A 15,618-nucleotide genomic window follows, 5' to 3' on the forward strand; every position below is an offset into this window, starting at 1 on the left:
CAAAACCCCATCCTAATCATAAGAAGATCATCAAAAAAATCCAAAGTAACTGACCAGTGCTTCTTAAATTGTCAAAGTCATTGAAAAAAAGGAGAGTTTGAGAAGCAGTTGTAGTCAAGATGCCTGAGGAGACAGGAAAACCAAATGTGATGTAGAATCCTAAGTGGGATTCTGGAACAGCAACAAGACCTTAGGTTAAAAACTGGGAAATCAGTTTGGGACTTCCGCCAAGATGGAGGCACAGGTGGAAGCACTGTACCTTCTCACACAACCAAGTTTAAAAATAACAAAGTTTTAGCAACAAAAATGCAGCCAAACCACAGAAAATTGAACTATATGGAAGTCTGACAACAACGAACCCTTCAGAACCCTTCAGCCAAACCAGTAAGAAGGGCAGAGCCAGCAGCAGAGCGGTGTCGGGCAGGAAAGATCCACCAGACTCACCCGAGTGCGCGACCCAGTCATGCAGGCAGCCGTGGGCGGATCCCAGGTGTGGAGAAGCAGGCGGACCGACTGAGGGCTGACCGAGGTCATACATTCGCGCGCAGATAAACTGGTGAGGGAGCGAGCAGTGAGGCAGACCGTGCAGGCCCCAGTGGTGGGAAGCGGCAGAGGGGACCACCATCTTCCCTCTCTGACCCCGCCCCCACATATAGCGTCACAAACCAGCGACCTGGGTGGCCTCTCTCTGACCCCGCCCCCACGCACAGCGTCACAAACCGGTGACCTGGGTGGCCCCGCCCTGGTGAACACCTAAGGCTCTGCTCCTCATACATAACAGGCACGAACAGATCAAAATATGGCTCAAGAACAACTCGGAGCCCCAGAGCCGATAAACCTAAGCGATGAAGAAATAGCCAAACTTTCAGATGCACAGTTCAAAACACTGGTGATCAGGATGCTCACAGAACTGGTTGATTTTTAGTCACATTTTAGAACATATGAAGGCGAAACTAATTGAAAGAATGGAAATGTGCAGGAAACCAATAGTAATGGAAAGGAAACTGGGACTCAAATCAAAGAAGTGGACCAGAAAGAGGAAAAAAATGATCAAACAGAAAAGGATGAAGAAACAAGAATTCAAAAAAATGAGGAGAGGCTTAGGAACCTTTAGGACATCTCTAAACGTTCCAACATTCGAATTATAGGGGTACCAGAAGGGGAAGAGGAACAGCCACCAGTGGAAAGCTTATTTGAACAAATAATAAAGGAGAACTTCCCCAATCTGGCAAAGGAACTAGACTTCCAGGAAATCCAGGAAGCTCAGAGAGTCCCAAAGAAGTTGAACACAAGAAGGAACACACCAAGGCACATCATAATTGTATTACCCAAGATTAAAATGAAAGAATTCTAGAAGCAGCAAGAGATAAGGGGACAGTCACCTACAAAGGAGTTCCCATCAGACTGTCAGCGGATTTCTCAAAAGACATCTTACAGGCAAGAAGGGGCTGGAAAGAGGTATTCCAAGTCATAAAAACCAAAGACCTACAACCAAGATTGCTCTATCCAGCAAAGTTTTCATTTAGAATAGAAGGGCAGATAAAGTGCTTCTCAGATAAGATCAAATTCAAGGAATTCATCATCACCAAGCCCTTATTATATGAAATGTTAAAGGGACTTACCTAAGAAAAAGAAGAAGATAAAAAATATGAACAGTAGCCCTGGCTGGTGTAACTCAGTGGATTGAGTGCAGACTGTGAACCAAAGGGTCGTTGGCTCGATTCCCAGTCAGGGCATATGCCTTGGTTACAGGCCAGGTCCCCAGTGGGGGCCATGTGAGAGAGACAACCACACATTGATGTTTCTCTCCCTCTCTTTCTCTTTCCCTTTCCCTCTCTCTAAAAATAAATTAAATAACTATTTTTAAAAATATGAACAGTAAAATGACAAGAAACTCATAGCTATTAACAACCAAACCTAAAGACAAAAACAAAAACAAACTAAGCAAACAACTAGAACAGGAACAGAATCACAGAAACGGAGATCACGTGAAGGGTTAAGAGAGAGGGGGAGAGGGGGAAAAAGTACAGAGAATAAGTAGCATAGATGATAGGTAGAAGATAGACAGGGGGAGGTCAAGAATAGTATAGGAAATGGAGAAGCCAAAGAACTTATATGTATGGCCCCTGGACATGAACTAAAGCAGGGAAATGCAGGTGGGAGGGGGGTGTGCAGTGTAGAGGGGAATAAAGGGGGGGGGGGGATGGGACAACTGTAATAGCATAGTCAGTAAAATATATTTAAAAAAACTGGGAAATCTGAATGAAGAATGCCTTCTGTTGTAAGTGATGTACTGATATTAGTTATTACTTGTGACAAATGTATCACAGTCATGTAAAATGTTAATGGGGCAAACTGAATGTGGGGTTTTTGAGAACTCTACTATCTTCACAACTTGTCTGAAAACCCAAAACTTTTCTAAAATAAAAAATAATGTACAAAAACAGCTAGCCCTGATTGGTGTAACTCGGTTGGTTTCCACTGCAAAGCAGAGGTTGCCGGCTTGATTTCAGGTCAGGGCACAGGCCTGGGTTGTGGGTTCAGTCCCTGGTCAGGGCGCTTATGAGAGGCGATAGATCAATGTTTCTCTCCCTCTCTTTCTCCCTCTTTTCCCCCTCTCTCAAAACAAAACAAGACAAAAACAGCTAAATGCATTTGTTCTGAAAACTTTTAATTAAAACTAGTTGCTATGCCCCTGAACCCTCTGGTTTCTGAGTTGAGCGATCTTTATCAAGGTCACAGATCAGCTCCAGTTCTCTCAGTCCTTTCATTCACTCTTCCTATAAGGCAGAGCAAGCTGACAAGGTAGTTTGCTTAGGCAGGAAGGACTACAACTCCCAGAGTGCCCCTGTGTGGTTGCCAGGAGCAACCAAGAATGCTGACTAACAGCCCTGCTGGAGTCCAGACTGTCCACAGGACTGCCAGCCAGCCTGCCAGCCATGGGCCAGGATTATTACGCTGTTCTCCGTGTCACTCACAATGCAGAGGATGCCCAGATCAAGATGGCGTAAGTTGGGACAGGAGTGGGTTTTAGGCATGTGCTGGGGCAGGCTCCACCTTCCTCTGTTTCAGATTGAGCTTTCCTGCACAGTTTAGGGCAAGTAACAGAAAACCTCGTTTCTTCTTTCTTCTTGGGCACTTTCATCCTGGCTTTGAGCTGGGTCAGGTTTCCCTGGGCATCATCCTTTCCCCTCCATGCTCTGGCTCCTCTCTTGGGAGCTCTGGTTTACCCAGCAATGAAATGAGAACAAAGGAGACATTTGAACTTTGTTCTAAGTATTATGGAGAGTGGCCTGTCCAGAAGTCTGTGGTACAAACTTTCTTTCGGCCATCACATGGGATTTGGGTGTTGAATAAACTGCACCAAGTCTTTGGGGCTTTATGGTCCATTTCTAAGAAAGCCTAGGACAGGAATCAGCACATTTCTTGGGGGGAAAAACAATTTTAGACAAATATTTATTGAGCGACAACCTAATGGGTTAGGAGAGATAACATGACTCAGAGACAGTTTAATTTTGTTGGTGACTACAGATGTCGACTGAGTTTCAGGTTTGATAAGTGGTACGAAAGGGGAAGCACAGGGTGCCATGGAAGCCTGTTTTGGGAGGAGAGAGAACCCTGCTGCGTCTGTCAGGATGACCAAGGCAACAGAATAAGCCTGAAGTAGGGCAATAGGCTTCTGAGAGGGGAAAGAAAGGATATGATAATTAATTGGATAATTGGAGGGTAAAAAAAAAAAAGGAGGAATCTAGGATTATTTCAATCAATTAAGGATAGGTAGTGATAATAACTGTATTGATTGAATAGTCCAGATGCTGTTCTGAGAACCTTCCATCATTATTTCACTCAGTCCTCACAACCCTGAGAGGGAGGTGCCATCATTACTTTAAGGCCGACTGCCTACTAAGCAGCAGAGCCAGCGTCAGACACGGGCCCACTCTAGCTGCCTGCTGAGGGCCAGGTCCTGTGCGTGTGAGCATCTAAGTGGCATAAGTGGGGAGTCTCCAGCGAGGCTGGAGAAACAAGACACAAACTCATGAAACAAAGAATAATTCAGAGCAATGTGTTATGTCACCCACTGTTCACCCAGTGCCAGTGAGAGCATCTCACTGGCACTGGGACCCGTCTGGAGAAACGTCGTGAGGAGGGAGGGCAGTTGAAATCCAGAAAACTAACCCAGCTTAAACATTGGACAGTCCTAGTTCTGAATCCAGATTCTCCTACTTGCTAGCTGTGTGACACGGGCAAATTAATTAACCTCTCTGAGCCTCCGTTTTTCCCACCTCTCTGTTGTGGTATTGAAATGGGGTTATATGAGAAAACGAACATGAAAATGCCCAGCAAATATTTGCTTCCGAAACCATGCCATATAGTGATTAAAGGACTGGCATATGTTTCAAACAGGGCTGAACCCTTCTCCCTGCAGCAGCCCTGAAGGTATGAGTCACATGTATAACCCACTGTCCTATATGAGTGTCTAGATTTTGCCCCCCCAAAAACAAAGCTTACATAACAACAATTCATAACCACGCAGCAATTCACCTCCTCGGTCTCACTCCTTCACTGCAGGCTGCCACACTGGCGCCTGGACTCCACCCCTCCCCCACTCAGCAAGGCAGGTGAAGCAGAGTGATATTACTGCAGGGATCATTTTAAAACTCAAGTGTGTAGGAAAAACTGAACTCTTCTCAAATCTCTACTTTTACTCATTGAGAGATTTTATTTGCAATTCTCCTCACATACAGACTGTGGCCTCCATAGTTAAGGGCTGGTGTCGAAGTCTCGGGGTGGGGTCGAAGTCTCTCCAGAGCAGATTCCCTTTGCAAGGCCTCCAAGGGCTGAGCCAGGAGCTCATACGGACCCTCGTGGATGAAGAGGTGGAGTTGCAGGACAGCAGGCCCTGCTCAGTAAGAGTGGCAGTTGCGTAAAATTTGGGGCAGTCCCACAGTGAGATCGGCTGCCTCGCGAGACATTTTTGTTCATTTACTCTCTGGTACTCTGCTACTCAGGTACTGGGGACACAGAAAACTGGACACAGTAATTCGAGGAACTCACAGGCTAGTGGGGGAGACAGGCCAGTCAACAAACAACTGGAGCACTGCATGAAAAGTTACGGGGACCAGAGGCACTGGAGACATAGGAAGGGGTGTGTCTAGAATGGAAGCTGCAATCCAAGAAGGCATCTTGGAGGAATTGCCCCCTGTGCTGGATGTTGAAGGATGGATAAAAATTTGCCAGGAGGCAATGGGAGGGACTGCAGAGGGGTGAGTGTTACAGGTAAGGGAGTAGAATGTTAAAGGCATGAGCAATGCAGTGTCGGGAGTTGGCATAGGAGAGGGCATAGGAGCAGAGCAGGAGAGTTGTGAGGAGGAGGCCAGAGAGAAAAGCAGGAGCCTGAATCTGAGAGGCATTTGGATCTTATGCTAAAGACAAAGGGAAACCAGGGGAGGATTTAGGCAGGAGAGTGACTTGGTCAGGGAACATTTTAGAAACATCAGATTAATGAAAGACAGAGAGAGAGAGAGAGAGATCAGATCGGTGGCAGCACACAGAACAGACTGGAGAGGGGGAGAGGGGGAACCAGAAAGAGGCAGGCACGGTTCTGTGATGGTCGTAGGGATAAACAGGCGGGAACAGAATATTAGAAGTCGACATGCCTTAGTGATGGTGGTAGGGGGTGGAGTGGACCAAGGAGAACTTGGAGCCAAAGATAATGCTCAGCTAGTGTTCTGGCTGTGGTGCCTGGGAAATGGGGGAGGGGACTTAAGGAATGAAAACGTTGTTGAGATTGGGCTCATGGAGTAGTGGGGTCAGTGGGACATGAAGAGGAGATACCAAGTGGGCAGCTGGGCAGAGGCTGGTGTTTGGAGAAGGGACCTGCTTTGCAGTAAAAGCTTAGGAGCCATCAGCCAGTAGGTGGGGCTCAAAGTGTGGGGCAGGTGAGCTTATCCAGGCCAGCGTTTGGAGAAGAGAGGTGGCAGAGCTCTGGGGACACCAGCGTGGAAACGTGAGCGGGGCAGAGGCTCTGTGCTGTGACCCAGCAGAGGACACGAGGGGTCAGATTTGTACTGGGCGACTCAGGCTGTGCTGATGTTGCTTTGCTCCTCCAGACCGTCTCCCTGCCTTTCTGCACCCACTCTCTGCTCTGGAGGCTGAACTGCGCCCTCAGGCTTCCTGATGCGCGTCCTGCTAAAGAGAACTGGAGGCTGGAGACTGGGAGGGAGGAGAGTGGTGCTGGGTATTCACTCCCGGTTCCCTTTCTGTGGGGTCTCTTCAGGTTGGCTATGGCCCTTAACTGAAGATCACAGCTTCTGCCATGGGCCCTGCCTCTGCACTCTCTCTGGGGCTTCCAGGTAACCTCTCCCTCCCTCCCCCCTACAGACTCAGGAGTGGTCAGGGTGCCCCAGGGCTCCCGGCCTCCGGTGCTGCACTGTCCCTGTGGTTTCCCACCCACTTCCATCAACTCGATGAGTGGTCCCTTATTAAACTCTTATTTTAAAAAGATTTATTCATTCATTTTTAGAGAAGAAGAAAAATATCAATGTGTGGTTGCCTCTCACGTCCCCCATACTGGGGACCTGGCCCACAACCCAGGCATGTGCCCTGACTGGGAATCAAACTGGAGACCCTTCGGTTCGCAGCCCGCGCTCAATCTACTGAGCCACACCAGCCAGGGCCCTTATTAAACTCTTTACAAATCACCCAGTTTGGCCACCTCCTTCCTCCTCCAGGGGTTGTTGATGATAGATTCTCAGGTGCTGTAGGCAGCACATCACTGAGTGGTGGGCTTGGGCAGGCACAGAAGTGGGGAGAAGACTGAACGCAGGGGGAGGAGTCGATGAGAGAATCTGACGTGTGCTGAGTGCCTCTCTGTACCAGCCCCTCTGACGCCTTATTGGATCTAATCTTCCCAGGAAGCATGTGTGTCGGTTCAGACACCAAGATGGGATTAGATGTGCAAAAAAAATGTACTGGGGGAAACCCCTGGGGCAAAGGGGGAGCAGAAGTGTTCAGGGACAGATTTCAGACCACAGTGCAGGTAAAAGGAGAGAGGGAAGGAAGGTTTGGGGGCGGAAGGCCGCGGTGTGGTCTGGAGACCATCTGCGTCAGGCTGGCAGGATCCTCAAGCAGAGGCTGAGTGTTGGAGGAGTCCCGTGTCCTTCAGCAATGGGCCAGGACTAATCTCCCCAGCAGGCTTGGGCACTGACTGGGAGCAGCTGGGGTGGGGGGCAGGTGTGGCCTCAGCACAAATGCCCAGGGGGTCAGCCAGGGGCTGTGAGTCAGCTATGCTTCCTGCACTGGGTTCTCCTCAAGGCAGTCTGAGCAACGTGGCTCCCTGGCCAGCATGGCCCTGATTTATAGCTGGGAACCTCAAAGCCCTGAGAGGCCACCAGGCAGCAGGTAGCCAGGCCGCCTCTGACCCGTGGTCTGTGCTCAGGAACACGGCAGCGGCTCTGACTTCTGTTAACGCTCCCCGCTCTAGGTACCGGAAACTTGCCCTGCAGCACCACCCGCTGAAGTCCGTGGAGCCATCCTCAGCAGAGATATTCAGGCAAATAGCAGAGGCCTACGACGTGCTGAGCGACCGTGAGTGACTAAGTGGCGGGCTGTGCCTGGAGCAGTGACTCCAAGCCACTTCCTCTGTCCCGCCCCTCCATCAAGATGGTTCCTTAAGTCTCTTGAGTGTTGGGCTTTCTGAGGGGCCCCAACACAGAGTAAGTAGGATCGAAATAAACTGAGAAAGAGGAGAATGAAGAATTGCCTTTCTCAGTAGACGCATACTAAGGTGGAGGACACGGTGTGGAGAGCCCCCCCCCCCCCCCCCCCCCCCCCCCCCCGCATCAAGATGATGTGTTCATCCAGTCTCGTCAGGGCGGGCTCTAACATTTCAAAGCTTTAGAGTTTGAAAGCTAGAATTACTAGATTCTAAAATAGCAAGGTTCTAGGATTTTATTTACCCAAGATAAGAGAACAGCTATGATGGGGTAAGCCTGACCTGTGGTCTCTCTGGTCCCACTCTGGTCCCCATCCATCCCCCCATCCATCCCCAGCAAGTCTCAGTCTTCCCCGTCTCTCCTGGGGGGGGCCATCCCTGGTCCACCCACAATGAAATCCAACCCCTAACTTCTACAGTGTCCTTCCGAAGACTGCCAGACGGCAGATAACTCAGAAGTAAGGCTGTTTTGCCCCTGCTCTTTCCCACATCCCCCCTCTTCCCAGCCTTCCAGCCATCTTAGCCCCCAAGGCTGGACCCCTCCTTAAGGTGGCATATATCCACAGCTGTGAAGAGAGCCATCTATGACAAGTTTGGAGAAGAGGGTCTAAAGGGCGGGATTCCTCTGGAATTTGGGTCCCAGATACCATGGACAACTGGTTACGTCTTCCACGGCAACCCTGAAAAGGTTTTCCACGAGTTCTTCGGAGGAGACAACCCCTTTAGTGGTAAGAGGTCCTACCTACCCCCTTGCCTTACTGAGAAACGACGTGTTGTAAAGATGCTTTTCTTTGACTAGGTTTTTTTTTTTTTTTAACTTTTACAGGCCTCCATTCCTTTCCCTGAAGCAGCCACTCACTGCTAACAATTTATGTATTATTTCAGAAATTATATATGCATGTATGAGAAAAATTTTATTTTATTTTACTTATTTTAGTGGTTTTTTTTGGTTAGTATTTTAAAAGATTATTTATTTATTTATTTATTTTTAGAGAGAGGGGAAGGGAAGGAGAAAGAGAGAGAGAGAGACATCACTGTGTGATTGCCTCTCGCATGCCCCCCACTGGGGATCTGGCCTGTAACCCAGGAATGTGCCTTGACTGGGAATCAAACTGGTGACCCTTTGGTTCCCAGCCCTGCACTCAATCCACTGAGCTACACCAGCCAGAGCTATTTTAGTGTTTTTAATTCCCACCCAAGGACATGTTTGATCTTAGAGAGAGCAAAAAGGAAAGAGAGAGAGAAACACCAATGTGAAAAATAAACATACACCAGGTACCTCCTGTACGTGTCCCAACTGAGGAATTGAACCCACAACCCAGGCATATGCCCTGACTGCGCATTGAACCCACAACCTTTTTGGTGTACAGGACAACACTCCAACCAACTGAGCCATGGGGCAGCATATGCTTATTTTTACACAGACTTTTATTTCACTAAGGAAATAGGACCACACTGTACACAGGGTTTTTTTCCCCCCATTTGTCTTATTATACATTATATACAGATTTACTTTACTAACTTTTATGGCTGCATAAGGTCTCATTGTACAGATGTGTGGTAGATGAATCTGTAGATGGATGGGTGAGCCATCTCAGGTCCCATACAGACAAAGAGTTGATTTCTGAGGCTCAGATCATCTTGCAAGAACAGTAAACCTTCAGGCCTGTCTTCCTGGCTCCAGTTATGCAACTCAAGAGAGCCCAGGTGTTCACTGCCTGGCTCCCCAGCCCTTCCTTCTTTGTGCCTCTCCTCCAGCCTTTGTGCATTCCAGAGGTTCTCATTCACTCTTTCCCATGTTACTGGGATGAGTGGGCTGCAGCCCACTGCCCCTCCCCCGACTGCCAGAGGAACCTGGGATTATAAACCCCCTGTGAGACCAGGGAAAACAAGACTGCGGGGGGTGGGGGGGGTGGGCTTTTCAATCTGCGCACTGCCACTTAGGGGCTGTGTGGACCCTGGGCTGATCTCTTCACCTCTCTGAAACTTCAGCTTCCTTGCCATTCAATGGCTGTAACAGTCCATTGCTCACAGGCCATTATCAAAGGAGATAATATTTATGAAGATGGGCCTTGCGGTCAGAAAAATGCCTGACCAGTGGACTTGTTTCTCCTAGTCAGGGGCGCATGGACAAGAGGCAGTTCAGAGGAGCCCGGCATGTACAGGGACATTGCTCTTTAGGGAAGGTCAATCTCAAAGCTTGGGGGTCCCACAGGCAGTGCCCAGGGGCTAGACTGCTACAGTGCTTCTGCCCGGGGGTTCTGTGTCCCCTCTCCCTGCAGAGCCAAGGGGCCAGGCTTGCTGTGACCTGGCTATCGGGGAGTTTAAGACCAGGCACACCAGAGGTGCTGCGTGGACAAATGAATTCAGCAATGCAAAAGGGGGCCAAGCAGTTCACAGACCTCTTGGTTACCAGCCCATCGCATCTTAGGGGAGACATAGTATGATACTGCCTTGTCTTCCCGAGCCTAAAGTCATCGTGTCATTCTAGTGTGAAGTTCATTCCAATGCACCAGCCATGAGAGGCTGAGTGCAGAAAATCCGATCTTGATAATCACTCCTGACTCCACAGTTTACAAAGGGCTGCACCTCTAGCATATAGTGTAGTAGTTAAGGGCACAGGTTCTGCAGTTAAATCGTGGACCGATCCCAACTCTACTACTCATATACCTGTAGGACTTTAAGCCTTTTGTTTGGCCTCTGAGTTTATGCAGTAATAGCATAAAAAGCTGAAAACAGCACCCAATTCGTAGTAAGATCTCAGCAAGTTTAAGCTCTTTGTCATCATCTTGTTACCTAATTCTAATGGTGGAGGCCATCGGGCTTTATCTCTCCATCTCACAGGCAGAGAAACCGGTGCCCCAGTGACTTCAGGGGACAGAGGCCCTGTCTGCACCAGGATGGAAGGGCCGGGCATCGGGGTGGGGGTTACGAGTACAGAGCTGGGCAGGGGCAAGAAGAGTTGAGGAAAGAGGAGCTGGGGATACAGGATATGCTGGTGACCTCTCAGATTTGTCAGGGACTAGCCCTGTCCCTCCTGACTTTATAAAAACTTGAGTCTGGGGGTCTCTAGTGGCCTTGGGCTGAGCTGGACAGAGAGGGGGAGGGTAGCCTGGGGAAGGGTAGGGAGGACTGCCATGCTAGGGTGCTCCCCTCCCAAGAGTGAAAACCGCCTGAGTCATTTCTGGCACTGCCAGGTGCTGCCACCAGGGCACTATCCTCTCCTCTCCTCTCCAGCCAGGGTTGAGGGTCCCTCCCCAAGTTGTGGGGGAAGGAAGTCAGCAAAGTCAGGGGGCACGCCCAAAGTGGGGGATGAGGCCCTGGGTGTGGTAAGGGATGATAATCATTGGATCTGCAATTGAGTTCAGCTTCTCGGCCTAAGTCTGAGTCTCGGAGAAGGGTTGGGGTGCTGGGTATTACCCGTGGGGGCTGAAGAGGTGGGCCGGGGAAGTATTGTCAATCCAGTTTCAGTATACAGGTTGCTCTTACTCCTCTCCCCACCTCCTGTAGAATTTTTTGATGAAAAAGGAAATGAGGCGGATTTGAACTTTGGGGGCCTCCGGGGCCGAGGGGTCCGGAAACAGGACCCCCCAATCGAAAGAGACCTCTACCTATCCCTTGAGGACTTATTTTTTGGCTGCACCAAGAAAATCAAGATCTCCCGCAGGGTGAGTACTTACTTGCCTGGGAGCCGCCATCTGTCCCCTGCCACCCTCACAGTCGCCCTGGCTCCAACTGGGGACCGCAGGGGCGGTCTCTGGTGGAATGGTGCCATCTCAGACTCGGAGGCCCAGCACTGCAGATTCCAGAATCTGAAGTTTGGGAGGGAGCATCGGGGTATTGGCCTGGTGCCTTCCTAGTGTAGGAATTCCCTCCGCAGCTTTTCTGACCCCGACAGAACCCTCCCCTTCTCAGGTCAACCACACCCTCACGGGAAGTGGGAGGGCTCTGCATGGGAGGAGCGAACGGTGAATTCTGCCCTCTGGTGTCACCAGCCTGTGCCCTCGGGACTTCATCAGTGGGGTGCCCTGTGAGTAAGAAGGCCCCCTGTGGGAATTGGGGGGGGCAGGATCCAGTCCCTGAGGGGGCTGGTTGAGGAAGACCCTTAACCCCAGGGCCCAGACCTGTGCTAGCCCATGAACAACGCTCCCTCAAAACTTTGCCCAGCAGGGGAGATGGCACTTGTGGGCATGCTTTCCACGGATGACACCCATGTGGGCATGTGACTGGGGACTGGGCGGATGATGACATAATAGGGGAATGTTTCAGGCGAGGCTCAGATATGTTGAGCTCTGTGTCACCCTCTGGGGCGGGAGAGAACTGTGTACTCGTTCACTGTACTGCATTAGTGACCTGGGCCACATGATTTCTGGGGCTGGAGCGGCAGCCTTGGCATGACTGCCTGGCATCTTAGGCCCTGGCCCCATGACGTGGGGCCGTTCCAGAACCCTAATTTCCTTGTTCTGGTGGAAGGGGGCTGGACAGGAAATGGCTCAAGGCAGGTTGTCCCCACTGACTGACAACTGAGCTCGGGCACCGATCCTTCCGCGCTTCCTTCACATCGGGAGGCCCCGAGCAGTCCTCCCCCGACCTTTCCGCTGCAGGTGCTGAATGAGGATGGGTACTCCTCTACCATCAAGGACAAGATCCTCACAATTGACGTGAAGCCTGGTTGGAGGCAGGGCACACGGATCACCTTTGAGAAGGAAGGTGACCAGGTGAGAGAGAGGAAAGCTGATTTAGGCCCGTCCTCAGGTTAGTTACCTGGCCTCCTGTGGTTGAAAGGTGGGAGGGGAAGAGGGCAATGCTTTTCCATGCCCCCATGAGCCCTCCTCTGGCAGGGAGACCAGTCTGCAAAACGGGCGAGAAGGTTGCTAACGTCTCTCCCAAGGGACAGAGCCTCCCGCCTCGGCCAGTGGGCAGCCCAGGGCCTCTCCCCATTTTGCAAGAACACAAGAACTGAAAGGAGAACCCAGAGCCGACTCTAGCGCTTGGCTTTTCTTCAGTGTTTCTCTGAGTAAACTACAGCTATAAAAACTGTGCAGAAACCACTTATCAATGATTTGAAATACCAATTTAAATAAAAATATAAAATTACTGTCCAAGGCAGTGATGGTGTCTTCAGAGCCAAGAGCGGTTAATTTCTCTGCTGACACTTCTTCTCTCCTTTCTCACCTACAAAGCATGTCCTTTAAGACCCAGCTCCGATGTTACCCCCGCTGGGCTACCCTCCCTGCCCTCCCCACCTGGGCCATACCTCTCAGAACGCTGGCCTCGGGGTTCCCTTTTTCAGTCTTGGGCCTGCTGAGGATTCACTGTGCATGTTTTTATCCCTCTAGACTGGAAGCTTCTTCGGGGTAGGAGCCAGTCTGATTCCTCTGTCCCCAGGGGTCAGAAGACACTTCAGCGGGGTTTTGGTGACTTAATGAAGCATAGCAGGACAGAGACTGCGGAGTACCGAGCTCGGCTCAGTGTTCCACCCACTGCCTACGGAGGCCTCGGTCTCCCGCAGGCTGAGCGCTGAGCACGTCTCTTTGAGCATGCTCAGTAGAGAAGGAATGGGTGAGGGGCCCAGGGTTCATCTGGGTCGTCTTCTCAGAAGAGAGGCTAGTAGATCAAAGGAAAGGGCCCTCCCAGAAAACCTGGTCTGATCTCCTCATTGTTCAGATGAAGACATGGAGACCAGTAGAGGCAGGAACTTGGCCGAGGTCACACAGCCAGTTAGTCCTGTCCCGCCTTGGCCTCTCCCACCCAGGGCCCCAACATCATCCCAGCCGACATCATCTTCATCGTAAAGGAGAAGCTACACCCTCGCTTCCGAAGGGAGAACGACCACCTTTTTTTTGTGCACTCCGTTCCCCTGGGTAAGGTGAGTGACCGAAGTGGAACGCGGTGGGGGCGGGATCAGAACGAGCTCCCCCGCCCATGGGAGGCCCCGAGGCAAGCGGGCCTTCGGAGTGTGGTGATCTCTGTGGCTGACTTCACTCCTGAGTGTAAGTGGCTCTTCCACACCCTTACAAGCCAAGCAGTAAATGGCACCAGCCCAAACTTTGCCTCTCCTCCCACCCCACCTGCAGTCAGTCACTAAGTCCTGTCAATTCCCCTGCAAACCCCTCTCCACTTGGTCCACTTCTGTTCATCCCCGCCGTCAGGGTCCGAGCGCAGTCTCTTCCATGGACTTCCTGCCTCCCTGTTCATCTCTAGCCTCTTGCCCACGGTGGTCTTTCCACGCACTCATCTGACCGAGCCACACTCCTGTTCAAACATTTCCATGTGGAATTTGAGGCCCTACAGGATCTGGCCCCTGCTGCTCTCGTGCCACTTAGAGCTCCTGCCCATGCGGTGCGCTTGCACTCCTCATTCTCGTTTGTTCTGGCCCCTCTGCCTGCGGTGCTGTCTCCCCACCTCTTCAAACTAACCATTGAAAGAACGTGATCATTCTTTAAGGCCCTCATCAACTGCTGCCAGCACTGTGTAGCCTTTTGTTCACCCAGAATGGTTCGGGAGCCTCTCCTTGGCTCCCACCGAGCCCTGTATTTCCCTCTGTTAAGATGCAAATCAACATCATCAGTCTTACCAACCAGACTGTGAATTCTTGAGGGCAGGTCATTGTCTGGTTCACTCACCTGTTAGTCCTTGCATCTCCGTTTATCTCCTTGAGGCCCAGCTCACAATATGGTACTGAAGACGATCATAAAGGGCCTTGTAAACAGAATGGTCACAGGGACCTTCTCTACTCCCACCTTTGGCCCTAATTTCCCCTAGGCTCTGACCTGCTGCACTGTGGAGGTGAAGACCCTAGATGACCGTCTGCTCAACATCCCCATCAATGACATCATCCAGTGAGTCCATCTGCTTGGGCCCCTCAGGCAGAAGGGCTGGCCTGGGCCTTAGAGGGTAGTATCAGACAGGTAGGCCTGGTAGTTCAGGTTGCACCGAGCACAAGGGGGCAGGAGAGGACTGAAATACAGCTTCTACTCTGCCTGAGCTGTGGGCTGCATTCACCTGGCAAATGGAGCGCCTTTTTCTAATTTCACGAAGAAGCCATGGTAGAGGCTCCCAATGTTAGGCGATCCTTGCTGCCTTTATCTTCAGTCCTCCGACAGCTCTCATTAGAGTTCTGAGTTAATTCCACTAAGCCCTTTTTAAGGAAGGCCCTCTGCCTAGGAAGCTTTGCTCAGCAGCCCAGCCCCCGCACCAACCCGGGGTCTGCTCACTTTCCCTCCTTCCTCGCCCTGTTTCCCACCTCCAAAACGAGATTCCTGGAATATTCCACCAGGGGCTTGGTGTAAACAGGTTTTCAGGGAGCAAATTATCTGGAACAAGCGAGTCTCTTCTCTCCCCCATCCCTTAGTGGAAGCCACAGTGACTGCCCCGGGCCTGCGGTGACGTGAGCTGGGGTGGCACAGGAGCTAACGAGGCGCTGTTCTGGGTGCCCTCGTAACTCCTTTCTTTCACTCCCTCTCAGTCCTAAGTACTTCAAGAAGGTGCCGGGTGAGGGGATGCCGTTGCCTGAGGACCCCACCAAGAAGGGCGACCTGTTCATCTTCTTTGACATCCAGTTCCCCACCCGCCTCACACCCCAGAAGAAGCAGATGCTGCGCCAGGCACTGCTGATGTAACTGGAGGGCTGGGCGCCAGGCCTTACCCACTCCCGCCTCCCGCGGCCTCTGGGTGTTCAGGTGAGCCAGCCCACTTGCCCGGATGTGGCAAGAGGGTGAGATGGACTTTGAAACTCACATAATAAAGATTTGTTTCCTATCCTTCAACTACACCCAGGAGAGTGTGTGCTGGGAGAGGACAGAGGAGCTTCATATAGCCTTTCCGTGGAGCAGAGGAGAATCGAGGACCCGAGTCCTTGTCCTGGCTTTGTGGGATCAGAGCCTCAGTGCTCTGAGCTGGGG

General features: G+C 51.1%; 1 protein-coding gene across 2 annotated transcripts; it reads left to right on the plus strand.

Annotated features, from left to right (window-relative positions):
• Positions 1-2,907: 2,907 nt before the first annotated feature.
• Positions 2,908-15,483, plus strand: DNAJB13 (DnaJ heat shock protein family (Hsp40) member B13). 2 transcript variants are annotated; one of them, XM_053670833.1, is made up of 9 exons: positions 2,908-3,007; positions 6,278-6,353; positions 7,484-7,587; positions 8,281-8,442; positions 11,225-11,382; positions 12,319-12,432; positions 13,470-13,583; positions 14,480-14,556; positions 15,183-15,483. In XM_053670833.1, the coding sequence occupies exons 1-9, from the start codon at positions 2,980-2,982 to the stop codon at positions 15,334-15,336; spliced, it is 987 nt and encodes a 328-aa protein (XP_053526808.1). In that variant the 5' UTR covers positions 2,908-2,979; the 3' UTR covers positions 15,337-15,483. The 2 variants fall into 2 exon arrangements, with proteins under 2 accessions (XP_053526808.1, XP_053526809.1); XM_053670834.1 differs by lacking the exon at positions 6,278-6,353.
• The last annotated feature ends 135 nt before the right edge of the window (positions 15,484-15,618 follow it).

The sequence above is a fragment of the Artibeus jamaicensis genome, unplaced genomic scaffold (assembly GCF_021234435.1).
Source record: "Artibeus jamaicensis isolate MK-2021 breed Jamaican fruit bat unplaced genomic scaffold, CSHL_Jam_final contig_64, whole genome shotgun sequence".
Taxonomy (NCBI): domain Eukaryota; kingdom Metazoa; phylum Chordata; class Mammalia; order Chiroptera; family Phyllostomidae; genus Artibeus; species Artibeus jamaicensis.